We start from the raw sequence: 14,975 nt of genomic DNA on the forward strand, positions 1-14,975 counted from the left end.
ATAGCTTTAATAATGTTCTGAAGGCTCTTAAATTTTAATCACTTGCAACATCCTTTTTAATATTCAATTACTTTATTAACTAATTAGGTCACTTGCTGAAAAAGCACATAAGGCGGGTGCTATTTTAATATCAGCTGTGCATCACAAAATCTTTGAAATGGTGTAAAGGGTTTATTTATTTTAAACAGATCATTAAGATTCTATCATTAATAAGCCAATTATGAAAAAAAGCAAGAAACTGATAGATGCCAAAAACGACACCAGCAATGTCCATAGGCTGATTCAGTTTCTGAACAGTCAGCGAGGTGCTGAACTCAGACGGTGATTCAGCTGAGGAATAAGCTTCAAGGTACATTTGGTTCATTGTAGATACACCTAGCACTTTTTGTATGACTTTAGATTCAACTGCCGAAAGCTCCACAGGTTAGTGATTCTGCTGCATCTGAAACCTTGAAAAGTAAAAGCTTTTGAGGGACCCTCTGACTGCTTTACAGCCCTTCTTTTGTATCCTTTATCCATAGCGAACGCAGGGCATCTTACTTGCATGATGCATCTTAGTTCTGTTGATCTGAGGCTTTAAAATTAAAGTAAAAACATTCCAAAGGAACAAAGGGGACTTAAGCAACACTTTTGAAAATCGGACTTACTCAAGATCTAAGCACCTAGGATCATGTGTCATTAAAAGTCAACAGGATTTTGACTCCTTTAGTGCCTAAGTCACTTTTGAAAATTGGACTTGGGCTTCAGAGTCACTTAGGTGCTTTTGAAAATGTTACTTACAGCCTTTCATTAAAGCTTGGTACACCCAAGCCCAGGTCAGTCGTGACCGAAGTTGTCACCATCTTGCTGGTTGTTTGGTGCTCTCAGTCCAATCCTCAGTAGCAAAGTCTCTATTCAGCGCAAAGTACTCCATTTGCTGACCGTCTCAGCCGAAGAGACGGGCTCAATGGATGTGGTGAATAAACCACCTTCACCTTTAGAAGTGGCCCCTCTAGGTCAACATTAAGACACGGTCCAGTAAGGCAATGGACAATAGCTTACTCTGCCACTGGGGATGGTAAAACTATTCTGTAGCTAGAGAGGGGGTTTCAGGCTCCCAGGGGTTATCAGTCTGACCAGCAGGATTCACTCTCTTTGCAAAGTGTACATTTGCACATCTAGTCACCTTTTCCGGGGAAGTTTGGACTAGGCTTTCCCACAAAACACAATTAAATCCCCTGGGCTCCAGGGCTAAGATAAAATCAGTGTGTTCTTCAGCTGCGCATATTGCATTGCACCAATTTTCACTAAAATCACAAGTATTTGCTGCCAATGGAATTTACGCTCGGACATCCTTTGACTCACATGACCTCTGGCCCCGGCTGTAAACCAGTCGTCTTCAGTTGCTGATGAGCAAATAGCAAAATGTCTTTTTTGCTTTCAGTCTGCATCACACCACTCACTACCTTCTAGTGATGGACCTGTGGGCCTGTCTCTGGCTGGCATGGCTCCTGGTACCCTGCCATTGGAAAGTGACCTAATAAAAGGCAGTGATCCAGTTTGGGTGTTCAGAATGTAGGATAAATAAGTGGTGGGGAAAAATTGGAATTGAAATTCTAGCAGTAACCATTGTTTAAATAATCTGTCAGTAATAACAGGGTTCCTCTCACCTATGGGCCGACTGGTGGAGTCTTTCAGTGCTTATGTAGACTGGGAAGCAGTCCCCATTGCCAAAGAAGTTTGAGGTGTATAATGAACACAGGATGCTGTGGGATGGGAAAGGTTTATCAGCATTCATTGGGGATGACCTGCAACACCCACTCGTGACTTCCCAGCCGCTAAGTATTGTGCCCCTCATTCAGGCCAGGCCTTTACACCCCACAATTGTGTATTACATATGCGCACACACAGTCCCACAAAAAAAATAAATCTTAAAGCGTAGGAAATTGTCATGATCCACAAGGACACAAGAGGCTGAATTGATAGTGAACAGCCCTGGAGCTCAAATATTCACACCCCACCTAGTGGCAGAATTTAACTCTGCAAACAAGCTAATCATCAGCGTGGCCACTGTTATAAAACAACTTCAATCAGTCATTTGTTTCAAATCTTAGGACCAGTGAGAAAAACAAACACACACACACATTACTCCAGGAATGGACTCGGTATCGCTCCAACTAGCAGAGTTTAGCTTCAGTTGTATGTGTCATGGTATGTGGGGAAAAGTAAAGTTATCAGAAGCAATATGCAGCAGATCTGTAGCAAATACATACAGCTTTGCTTCTGGTTTTAAATTTTTTCTCTTTTGTTTCTTGCTCACGAGGAAAGAGCAGTGCTGAGATCAGTGCCATGCCACTGCAATCATACTGACTTTAGCCACAGCAAAAATCCAGATTTTTCTATTTGACGCCAACCAGATAAATTTCATTACGAACAACTTTGTGAGCCAGAAATGGGAGCAACCTGGGGGCCAGAGATATCTGTGTTCTAATGCCAGCCCCAGTGCAGACTCAGGCAAGCCACACACTACCTCAGTTTCCCTCACCAGCAAAATATGAAAAATACACACTTATCTCACAGGGGGTGCATGAAGATTAGTTAGCACTTGAAGGAAAGTGCTGATCAATATTAACCATCTATCACTAATGGGAACTGGACTGTATCGCAAGCTTCCCCAGTACAGAACTGCACCTGTTTATCGCTTTGCCTCCAAAATCCGGAACAATTAGCAGTACTTCTTGCATGGCTTATAGACCCATTTAGTCATGCACAGGAAATGGGCACTGGATCACTCCGAGAGGATCTGTACAAGACAGAGCCCAGGGTGCCTGACAATGCCAATCCTGCTTAGAATCCCACCAAAGCATGTTAGGATGCAAAGGTGGGGGACGACATCAGAGGAGGCCATCCACCGTTCACCTTCTTCTGCCACGGATTGGTATGACACATGTTGCTACATATGCTGGATGCAGCTCTCGAGGTCGGGGATTTTAGGAATACAGCCAATGACACCTCCCAATTCCTGCAGCCTTCTTTTCACAGGAAAAGCGGCTTAGTCTCTGAAACCTGCTGTGTTGATTTCACCCTATGAACACACTGTTGTGTCAGAACAGCTCCCGGAGTGCTACCATTCCACTTCGAAACCTGCAGTTCTCTGTCAAATAGGTATGTTTTATCGCAGTTCCTGTAATTGCTGCCCAGTCATTTATTCATACGCTGGATTCCTAGGTCTCCTAACTCATTTGTGCTGAAAAACAACTCCCAGCTTTGTAGAACACAGTCAGACAAAGCAGAGCGTGGCGTTGAAACTAAAAGGTCACCAGTGCCCAGATACAACTGGCACCAGGAGAAATAAGGAAAACAACATGCAATAGAAACCACCACCAATGCTTTGTGACTTCCACCACCATTCCCCCGCCTTCTCATGAACGGAAGCAGAAGTCCTGTTCTCAGGCACAAAGACACTGGTACCAAAGAGTTGATTGTTAGCCTCGCCAATTCGATTCAATGTGACAGTGACACTTCACAGCACATTGCACCCAATCTCATTTGAAGCTGACAAAGATTGTTTCTGCTTTATATCTAGTGGTTTATTAATGGACTACAGCCTCTTAAGCAGATGCATATTCATTAGATAGCCAGCTGTTAGGAGGTTCCCAGATGTCGAATGTAGCTCTGTCTTGGAATGTAATTTTTTTCCCCCTTATCATGAAGCAAAGCAATTGAAGCCCTATTAAAGAACCAGTTAATTACTAAACCGGTACCTTATGGCACAAGGTTGTATTTTTTTTTTTATAATTTAAATCTGCAAACTCTTGGGGACTGCTCAGAATTGTTTAAAAAGAACCAATAAACAGGCCTATACCTGTTTCTATATAGCATATACACAGAATAGGTAAAGAGTCCTAGCAACTGTCAGTATTTATTGCTACTGTGAGTGTAAAAAATTCAGATTTACAGTCGTCAAGGAAGGCTCTCGAAACCTAGTTAAAGGCTCCTTTCTAATAAACGTTTCCATTCAGTATACGGTAGTTTCTGGTATGGTTTTCCTCCTATCATTGTGTACGGGAACAACATAAAAATGGAGACTTTTTTTCTTCTACTTCTTTGAAACTTTTAGATGTCTGAAGAGAAGCAAATCCCTTGCATCACATATGGGTAGCCACATCCCTGGTGAGCCAACGGGCTCTCTGTCCAAAATAGCCTACAAACTCCGTAGGACGGGAAGTCCTATGTACATTAGCTGCATTAGCTCAATAAATGATTGTCTCCATAACAGCCTTATTCTTCCCCATCCCTTTCAAGGCTTTTCACTTTAATATATATATTTTTTTACGTTTGTAAAACTCTATGAATGACTGAAAACATCAGCTCCAAAATACAAGCCTTCAAATTGTTTTTGAAATGTTACAGGAAAAACAAACACACACCCTTATTAATATGTTTGCTCAAAACATTAGGTCAGCTCTGACTCTAACAATGTTAAGGGAAAATTGTTCACACTGATTCTGGATAATATGGTGGAAACAGAATTGAAGTTTACAAACAGCTGGGCATCATACCATTCCGCAGCAGAAAGAGGAACCGGAGACTCCAATGAACATCCAGTACAGCGGTTCTCACCCAGTTGCATACAGGGACCTCTCTCCCATTTAGCAATAGGGGAAGAGTATGGTAGTCACATTCCCCTTATGCCTGTTTGCAGCCTCCAGGTGTAATAGATAGTTTATAGCTATCTATAAATATTGGACTTCATTTCTTTATCTTGTACTTTCATTTCTTACTCTTTTATAGTCTTATTCTTTTATAGCTTTTCCTTCTTCCTATTCCATCTGATGTCAACCCTCAGACAAAGGAAACTTTAATGCATTGCTCAGCAATACAATACAAATACATCAGAAATCCAAAAATATTCACATCTGGCCATCTCTCCCCATCAGTGCTAACTGACATTACTAGGTCTGTGATATCTAAAAGAGAAAAGCATTAACCTGACCATATTGTAAAGCAACTTTTTTTTCCTGTGGTCTTAACGCCTTCGTTTATTAGACTGAAGAAAATTTTTACATTTATTTTTCACTGTTTTTGCAATGAAGTCCTGTTTGATTTTGGTTTATAGTTAATTTCACTTCCAGATTCTCAGAATTGCAATGCTGAAGTTGCCAAAACTTTGAAGTAAGTGCTGTTTAACAATTTTCCACTGGACTGTTAAAAAAAATGGAAACGAATATTGGCCTTTTGGTTTCACAGTGGCTTATTTTTGGACCAATTTTGAAAGAAGTGTCCCTTTAAAACATTCCCCCCTCCTCCACAAATACATTAAAACTATTAATCAACACCAGGTATGCAGCTAGTTGAGTAGTAATTATAAATACTTATATAATACACACACTCACAGAGGAAGGCAGAGCCTGCAGAAACAAGTTCTTGGAGTAAGTGCCTCCAGGAGCAAAGACCTAGGAGAATAAAAATGTCTTCAGATGTTTGTTGTACTGTTATTGTTGGTATCACCTTGTGTATAGGATGCCTGCCTGCATTATGTAAACACTTCATTGATAAATCCCTCCCCTACCTCCCTCAGCAAGCTGCATCACAGTTCCTAGCTGAAACAGATGCTGCTATAAATACCCTGGTTTAGCTGTTTTGAATGTAATTTTTCTTTTGTAGAACATACTGAATGCTCTGGTTATCTCTGAACCTGCACCTGTGCTGCAGTTTTACTTGCAAGGCTCTGGGTGCAAACAGGAAGACGCATGTGTTTTTAAATGATCTCCTACACACAGAGCCAGACATACAGGGACAGAGTCTACTACCCACCAGCCTTTAGAATCATGGAACCTCTCGCAATGGAACTACCTGTAGATTGAGCAGCTATTCATTGTGAGAGTGGCGGAAGCTGGATGTCACTGAGTGGTCAACAAAGCAGCAGGCAGAAGTTAACTTAATTTGAAAACTCCATGTGGGGACACTGGTAGGGCAAGCGGGAAACGGTGCAGGCCGAGGGACATGCTGGGTGCCCTTCCTGCAGCCCCCATTGGCCTGGAGCAGCAAACCGCAGCCAGTGGGAGCCGCGATCGGCCGAACCTGCGGAAGCAGCAGGTAAACAAACCGTCCCGGACCGCCAGGGGCTTTCCCTGAACAAGCGGCGGCCCAACTTTGAGAAGCACTGGCCTAGGGAATGGCTGAATTAATGTATTTACTTTTATTTTTTAGCACCCATCCCAACCTGTGGGCACTTTATCACGATTAGTAGGTCATACAAAATTAGGACACTTGTAGCACAATTACTGGACTGGATGTAAGCAGCAAAAAAGCCAGCCCCTCCCTTACCAGTAATAATTCATCATCAGACCCACCATCTCCCACGTTTATCAGCATATATAACTGACTAGTTAGCCACATGTATGGTTTGGTGATAAAATCCACATCCAACTGCAAAGTTAATAGAAAGCTATTGTACAGGTTCTATAATGTGTCAGGATCATTTGGGTTGCGTATTCAAAATGCTAGTGACCGTACTAAGGAATAGGTGAATCAGCTTTTACAAGTTCCAGCTATATTTTTTTTTAATAAGATTGATTTGATAGTTTCCTAGAATATTTTCCTTATCTTTACCTGTGTGAGCAAGGTAAAGAGTATTAAATAACGGTCTTTACATATTTCATATCCTGAAAATTGGCTGGTGAGACTTCTTAAATATATGGTCAATACCTTTTCTAAAAGCTTACAAGATGCGTTTGTGGATGTGATATTTCAGTTTTTCAGGATACAGATCCCTTTAAAGAGAAGTGGAAACTGCTATCCATTTCCCTGCCTAATACTTCTACATTCATCCTCCATAGTGTCTCTTCAACACCGAGACAGTCTTTGTTGTGCATCCTTTATAATCGACAAGTAAACCAAACCTCCTTTTGTCAAGTTGTGTCCAAGCACTACCTCTGACCACTATCTAAACGTGTTCCCTTAACCTGTCTCTACACTTTGCATGCTCCTTGGGCTGGGACCACGCTGCCTTTGGAAAATCCTGGATTATTTTGGACATTACCCAACCCAAGTAAGTAATCCCCTCCATCCACTGCTTTGGGTTAAATATGGGTCACCTATGGATTATGCTCATCCTTAAAAGCATTGTCAGCTTTATATTTTTGCAGGATGGCAGGTGCTGCAACTCTGGGCCTGATCCCAGTGAATTAAATGGAAAGATTCCCATCAACTTCAAAGAGCTTTGAACTAGGCCCTCATTCGGCAATTTATGGCAAATATATTGATGTGTCCCCCTTTTTTTCCTGTTAAAATGGCTTCAATGGACTTTGGCTGGCATGTGGACTGTGGATGCATGCGTAGGCCAGCTACGTGGGCTAACATGCAGCGAAGCCCACTGAGAAACAGCTCGGGAAAAAACGTACAACAGAACATAGCAATAAGATTGAAAGATTCTCTCCTCTCCCAGCACCGCTGGGTCTAACAGCTGAGTAGCTTGAAACTAAAAGCAGTCTGCAGAATTCTGCCCAGATTCCTCCATTTGCACATGTTCACTAGGGTGTCTCAGGAGTGCTGTGTTGTCATCATAAACCAACTCATGAAATGGAAAGAATTGCAGATTCCATGTAAACACATGTATGAAAAAATAGGTTGAACTTTGGGCTTCCAGTCTTCGACCATGTCTCTAAGGGTATGTCTTCACTACCCGCCGTATCGGCGGGTAGCAATCGATTTATCTGGGATCGATATATCGATTCCCGAACACGCTCACCGTCGACTCCGGAACTCCACCACAGCGAGCGGCGGTAGCACAGTCGACGGGGTAGCCGCGGCCATCGATCCCGCGCCATGTGGACCCTAGGTAATTAGATCCAAGATATTTCGACTTCAGCTACGCTATTCGCGTAGCTGAAGTTGCGTATCTTAGATCGATCCCCCCCCAGTGTAGACCAGCCCTAAGGTAAACATTTAGGCCCTTCAGATTTTGTCAATACTTCTAAGGAGCTGGAAGAGGAAAACCCAGGTAAAAGCTACAGCAAACCTATTTCAAGGGATTGATAGAGTTCTTGAGTTTTGTTCCTATATTCCTATAGGCGGTTGCCAGAACAGGAAGATCCTGGTCAGCAAAGCTGCTCCACACAGGAAGCTAGCTAACACAGGGGTCCATTCAGGAGTTGTTTGCCCAGCCAGTCACAATGAAGGGTGAAGAACCAACTTCTTTCTACCCCAGTGATCCTCAGACAGAGGCTTGGGAGCCCCAAGTTGCTCTTTAATGCGTCTCCTGCCATTCTTTGCAGCACATATTAAAACTCTGATGTAATTATTAACCAATCCAAGATATTAACCAATCAGGATGCTTTTACTATATTATTAACCAATTGTAGAATACTTGGTCAGTTGTTTTAATACTGTGGCTCTTCTGCGTAATGTTGATTGCTAATTTGGCTCCTGAACCACTGAGGTCTGAGTATCATTTTTATTGCTCTCTGTGACGTTGCACTCTATATGCTGATGAGTGTGAATATAATGTAACTAAAATATGCTTCATGCAAAAGGTCTCTTGTAAGGTATCATTACAAAGCTTATAATCTACTGAGTGTGGTCATCCTATTTGTATAAATGTATCACTTGTATCTGAAACTAGAATATGAAATATAACTCTGAGGGCCTATTGTAATTATGCAAAGTGTGGGCCATTAATGGTGGTTTGGAATCTTGATGGCTCCCTTTTTCATAATTCTTTATGGACCAATAGCCTACTGTTGTGTTGGTCTATGCTAAGACTCAGTTCAATATTAAGATTATGGTCTAAGGACAGAGGTATTAGATCTATGACATGAATAGGGTGGGTCTATATAAACCATTGACCAAGATGACTTCATTTGGAGTGATTCCAATCCATTGGCTACAAAAGATAACTTAGGGGGAAAAAAGAGGATTTATAATAGGGACCAGAGTAACCCCAATGAGTTAACTTCTAAAAGTATCTGAGAAATCCGGCAGGGACATAGATTCTACGTTCAGATAAAAGACTGCCAGGCCCCATCCATAACAACCAGCCAAACTGAGTTTAAAGCACATCAGTCTAAACAACTCACTGTAGCTTCCAATTGTTTACACAGAGGATGTCCACTTTGACTGTGTTTGACAGTCTCAAGTTGTGACACAATCTAACAGTTTGTCCTATTAGTTTGGCTTTCCGTGCTTCTCCACCATACTCTCCAAAAATAATCTGTTCCCTCTGCCTTGCAATTCTGTTTTCCAAACCAGCTTGAATAGTACCATCTGTCACAAGATAAGTTCTGAAGATTATTCCAACAAAGTTTAAAGGTTTCAAAATGGCAACTGGAGAGAAGATCTCTCTTGCTCATCCACTAAAGTCTGCCTTGATTACTTTGATGTAACAACACTTGAAAGCTCCTATTCTTTGAAACTAATTTAAACACATTGAATTGTTGAAAGATTAAAAACCACAGTCAGCTAATTACACTCACTCTCATCTCTTATTCAGCAAATGAATCACTTTTCATTACCACTTAGCTGAAGTACATGAATTTCTGCCTAATTAGAAATGTTGTAGATGGAGCATTAGCAAGGCTGGAGCGGGTCAGGATATCTTGCCTGCTTCATTTTTAATTCCTAACAGTAGAGCCAGATAGGAAAGGCTGGAGATAAGAAGTCATTAAACAAATGTAAATTATTTATAAAAATTACTTTGCCCAAATTATAATTATTTTTTTTCCCAAACACTCTTATAAACGTCAAATGGAATGAAAGGAAAAGCGGCCCAACATTGATTTTAATGACCATTTTAATGTTATGTATAACAGAACATTGTGAATACAATGGAAACAAAGTTTTATCAATTTAATAATAAAAAAGAAATCCAACATAAGAAAGGGGAGGTAATAAATTTCATACCTATAATATAGTGCTTATTCTCAATAATACTCCCAGCTTGTGAGTATAACCATGTCTTTGTATTCCAGACTCTAGAATCATGATTCGTGTGTGAACTTAAAATGCAGAATTACAGCAGGAAAACAAAACCTTAATTAATTAATTTCCTTTATTTTCATTAAATCAATAAAATCTTTGACTGCTACAGGTTTCCTTTAATAATATATATATATATATGTATTATATATATTTAACTCCTTTCTTTTGGATTCCACCGCTGCTAATGCCATATTTACACCAAAAAGTCACCAAATGTTGTATAAAATCTAAAATCCAATGCTGTTGGATTGACAAGGGTTTAGAGATTTAACTTAAAAGACAATGTAGTTACCTTGTTACTTTTCTTTTCATAAAGATGATTTTTTTTTTGCCTTTTGACTGCTGCTGACACTGTAAACCAGTGGCCCCTAAGGGTACATGTGGCATAAAGTTGCCACTGAAGTAGAACTGCAAAAAGTGTTCATATGCTGGAGTTTTCTGAAAGGAAACCATAAAGCAGCTCTGGATGAAATGTCTCCCAATTCAGCACTGGGTATTAATTATAGCAGTAAAGGTGTGAAAAGCCCCTAAACCTATTAATGACCAAATTGCTTAAAGAGGTTTTTACAATAAAAATTTGGATATTATAGCAGTGTTGCTGGAACATCAGCAAAAGTATATATATATACACACACATTCCAGGTCCCTTTGAATTAGCCATAAGCACATATGTAAGCCATTTTTTTTTTTTGGACAAAAATATATATTCTTATAAAAAACTGATCATTGTACTTGAGTGACTTCAAATATGGACTCAGAGTGGTAGTAAAAGGAATGGCTTCAGTTATGACAAAGCGATTCAGGGAGAGAAAAATCAAGCTCTTCAAGAAAAAAAAGAAAAGTATAAAATTAGATTCAAACAGATTTACCTAACCCCCATTCCAGTCTCCCCACCAGTTTCAATGTTAAAATTGGTTCTTCCATCTTGAAAGGCTTTTGATGGTCTTGCTACAAAACAATGGCCTCTTAATTGCAAAGTCATCCAATTGATTCATCAGAAGAACCTTTCGTCTCCCCAGAGCTTGAACGCTAGGTGTTTCAGCATTTACAAAATAGCCTTTTGGTTCTTTATGTAGGTTCATTTTAATTAACTGATAAAAGGAAAAAAGGTATTGATCAGTGTTCTCCATCCCTCCCCCAGCTCCATTTGTGCAGCTAAAAATCCTTCATTCACTCTGACCAATTCTTTACAATCTTTATTTGCTAAAATTGGCAAAATTGGCAAAGGCATCTTGCTTGGGTTGCACAGTTCCAGGAGTCATAGCAGAGGTCATAGCTATATTGGGTACCCCCAAGCCCATTGTGCCTGTCAAACCCATTCCAGCAGCTGGCATCCCCACGTTCACATTCATGCCCATAATTCCCTGGTTCATCATAGGCGTGTTTCCCAAGGAGGTCATACCCATTGTACCCGTCATAACATTGGGCATCCCCATTCCCACAGGAATGGGCCCTCCCATCAATGAACTTGTTGGGGATCGAACAGGCATCACGTTGGACTGGGAGTTGAGGCTCACGGCTGCAAAATTTTGAGTCATCACATTCACAGGTTGTTGCATATCTGCAGAAAAATAAAATACAACAGCCTTTAATTTAATCAATATCCTAGGGTTGAACATGGAGAGTTACAATCTACTTTTAGAAGTTATGTAACTATATTGTGACTTTACAGTGAACAAAGACAAGGAAAAAGTTATATTTATGTTCACTAGCCAGTTAGCCTACAAAAGATGACTAATTTCCACATCTCTTCCTTCTTCAGTTAAAATTCAGAAAAGTCTAACCAAGTTTTACAATATGTCTTACACCCAGGTTAACTATTGCTAACCAATTGAGCTCTGAGGACAGAGAGTTGATACCACCCATAGGAAGAGCTTAAGGCCTGGTCTACACTAACCCCCCAAGTCGAACTAAGGTACGCAACTTCAGCTACGTAAATAACGTAGCTGAAGTCGACATACCTTAGTTCGAACTTACCGCGGTTCAGACGCGGTCCACACGCGGCAGGCAGGCTCCCCGTCGACTCCGCGGTACTCCTCTCGCCGAGCTGGAGTACTGCAGTCGACAGCGAGCACTTCCTGGTTCGACTTATCGCGTCCAGACCAGACGCGATAAGTCGAACCCAGAACTTCGATCCCCAGCCGCCGAACTAGCGGCTGGGTGTAGACCAGCCCTAAGAGATGCGGGAGTCCTAATGTGAAGATTTGGGAATGATGCAAGCCTCTGCAGTTAGAGACTTGGCTTCACATCCCTGAAACATTCCCGGGCTCATTCTTCTAGATCACGTTACGGTAACAAAGCTGCGAATGGTAAGAGGCAATGGAGCAGATGAAAAATAGGATTATGATTAAAATTAAGAGAAAAGGTGATCTAGCAAAAGGGTCCGTTTTTTTTTTTTTTAAAGACACATTGGTAACATCTGTATAGCAGGTCATGCCAGTGAAGTATTATTACATCAATGGGATCACTTACTCTGTTGCTGAATCATTGTATTAAGCGATGGCTGCTGGGGTTTGGAAGGCTGCATACCAGGTACTAAATTGTCCAAACTGATATTTACACTGGGGTCTGACCAAGTGGATGGTAGAGTTTTGCTGGCATTTTTTTGGACCATCTCTGTACTCGGATTATAAAGAGGACTGGGCTTCTGCAGCATACTGTTAACGTTCTGCAAAGGCTAGAAACAAAGGAAAAAAGCTTTTTGTTTTTTTAAATGATGCCATTCACTCCCTAACATTTACTACTGCTGTGTCTAAGAAATAAACAGTTCCATCATGTCAGCATAAAATACAACAAATGGTTGTTTATGTTTGCATATGAGAAGTTAAAAAGCCAAAGAGAAATGTCATCAGTTTTTATGAGACATGGACGTTCATCTCTTTCAAAGTAGTTTCCCCATCAGTTGGTATCTTGTTGGAAGTGATCAGGATGGTATTTCATATGTTAGCACTAAGCATTTTGCATCAGTGGATTGTGTCACCAAATCAGAGTTGCCTGGCATCTCCCAGACAAGGAGCCCACTCTATTCTGGGCTTTTTGAAATGCATTTGTAGGTTTTTGCACAAGAGTCAATGTGCTTTGGTTTTAACAGCCAATTACTTTCCACTGAAGTAGCCCCACTGTGCGTCATGGCAGCACACAGATGAGGGTGAGGACTGGTCCATCAGTTGCCTGATGACGTAGGCTGCACACATATTCTATTGTTTTTTTTCAGGTTCTAACTTTAAAACCTTCCCTCCCCTAAAAAGGATGACAGAGCATCTCAGATAGAGCGACCGAGTGATAAAGAATGCATCTGAGAGCTAGGGGTAACAAGAAGGTTTAAGCCAAAATAGGACAAAAGTATTCTAGAACCTTCTCTTCACAGAGGAACCAGTCATTAAGGGATTGAGTAACAACAGCATACCTGTGACCTTGACATGGGTAGACCGATGCCCACCGCACTAGAGCTCATCATCGCAAAATTCATGCTTTGTGAAGAAGCCATGGTTGCCTGAGAGGAGCCCATCAAATCAAAGAGGTCAGTAGAATTTGAGGCAGCTGGAGGATGGCCAAGAGCTGGCTCCGAGCTACCAAAGAGCTCTACAGCTGGCTGGGCAGTGCCACCGAAGTGCTCTCCTGCTGAAGCACTGGGACATGGAGAGGCTTGGTTGAAGGCACTCCAGTCGCCGAAGTCTCCGTTCCCACTTGCTGCTGTACCTGGGGGTGAGGGAAAGAAGGTAAAAGATTTTGAAAGGCACAGAAAAACGCCACATTCTGTGAACTGAAACAAATGAGACCTGATTTGTGTCCGTCCAGATTAACATCTGCAGGTAGAATCTCCATCTGGACATCATTCCTTCTCATGAATATTCCAACAGTTTTAACAAGGTAGCAAAGGAAATATGAAACACCCACGCACAGACAAAAAACTACATCTGATAATGTGTCACCTATGGACCTGGATGAGTGGGACACAGGTTTCCTTCAACTAAGTTTGCAGCATCCAAATGCTTCCAGACAGACACTGGAAAAGTAGATTTGAGGTTCTGTCAAAAGCAGGGCTAGAAGTTTAAGAATCAAACTTGCCAGTACTTTAATCCAATGCTCTGATATTCTCAACAGAGCCATGATCCCAGCTAATGGGTATTATGCAGTCACTGTACATGAGAAGCCCAATTCCACTGTCATAGTAAAGCATACAAGATAACAGCCATTTATTCAAATCTTTTTGATTACATATAATTAATAGCTTTTGCACAGCATAGGAAAATAGTGACACTCAGTGGGATACCAATAAAACCAAGAGCTTTCAAAACAGATTACTAGAGGGTCCTTATCTTACTCTGTTGCTTGCTAACATCATAAGTAATATTTCCCTTGGGCTATGAGAGTACATGATGCTTTGATATGTACCTGTTTCAGATCACATGCCCCAATACCTACATACAGACCAGCAAGCCCAGGATGTGACAGGATCCTTACTTCCATTTCCTTACCTTTATAAGGATCAGTCAAACCAGTGACATTAAAATAAGTTTCCTTCACTTACAGGAAAAAAGTAAGTTACAAGAAACATCATGGGTAACATTTTATAGTGAAAGTTATTTAAAATATCCCAAAAGCCGTGGTGGTTTTTGTTGTTTTGTTTTTAAAGATTTGTCTGGAAATCTTCCAGAGGGTTTTTGGGGGGGAGGGGGGGTGGGGGGTTGGAGGGGCATTGCATAGGTCAGATTTTTGGTGATGTGGCTAATGTTTTACAGGTCTGGATGTAGTAGATGAATATCATTCTTCTGGCATATGAAATGCATAGGACTGCTTTATTTGCTACATGGATGCACAGCTTAGAGGGAACATTTCCATCATGCATAAGAATTATGATATTCCCCTGTAGGTTGTATCTCATGATGAAGTTCTCATTCCCAGTTAGGCCACAAGCAATATCCCTGCAGTAGGGAAAGAGCTCTGAACTCTAATAAATGATTAAATCAACTCTACTTCCTCCTGCATGAGCAAAGGAAGAGGCTCGGATTGAG

The 14,975-nt window shown here is 41.1% G+C and overlaps 1 protein-coding gene across 1 annotated transcript in view; it reads right to left on the bottom strand.

The window, feature by feature from the left end:
* Positions 1-9,754: 9,754 nt before the first annotated feature.
* CLINT1 (clathrin interactor 1) overlaps positions 9,755-14,975 on the bottom strand; it is an 82,498-nt gene continuing 77,277 nt past the window's right edge. Inside the window, exons 10-12 of the mRNA XM_026659425.2 lie at positions 13,367-13,659; positions 12,433-12,637; positions 9,755-11,521 (exon numbers count right to left, since the gene is read on the bottom strand). Coding sequence (XP_026515210.1) covers positions 11,157-11,521; positions 12,433-12,637; positions 13,367-13,659 — 863 coding nt within the window. The 3' untranslated portion in view covers positions 9,755-11,156. The remainder of the gene's footprint in view (positions 11,522-12,432; positions 12,638-13,366; positions 13,660-14,975) is intronic.

Source organism: Terrapene carolina, unplaced genomic scaffold (assembly GCF_002925995.2).
Source record: "Terrapene carolina triunguis isolate 2854851 unplaced genomic scaffold, T_m_triunguis-2.0 Scaffold629, whole genome shotgun sequence".
Classification (NCBI taxonomy): domain Eukaryota; kingdom Metazoa; phylum Chordata; order Testudines; family Emydidae; genus Terrapene; species Terrapene triunguis.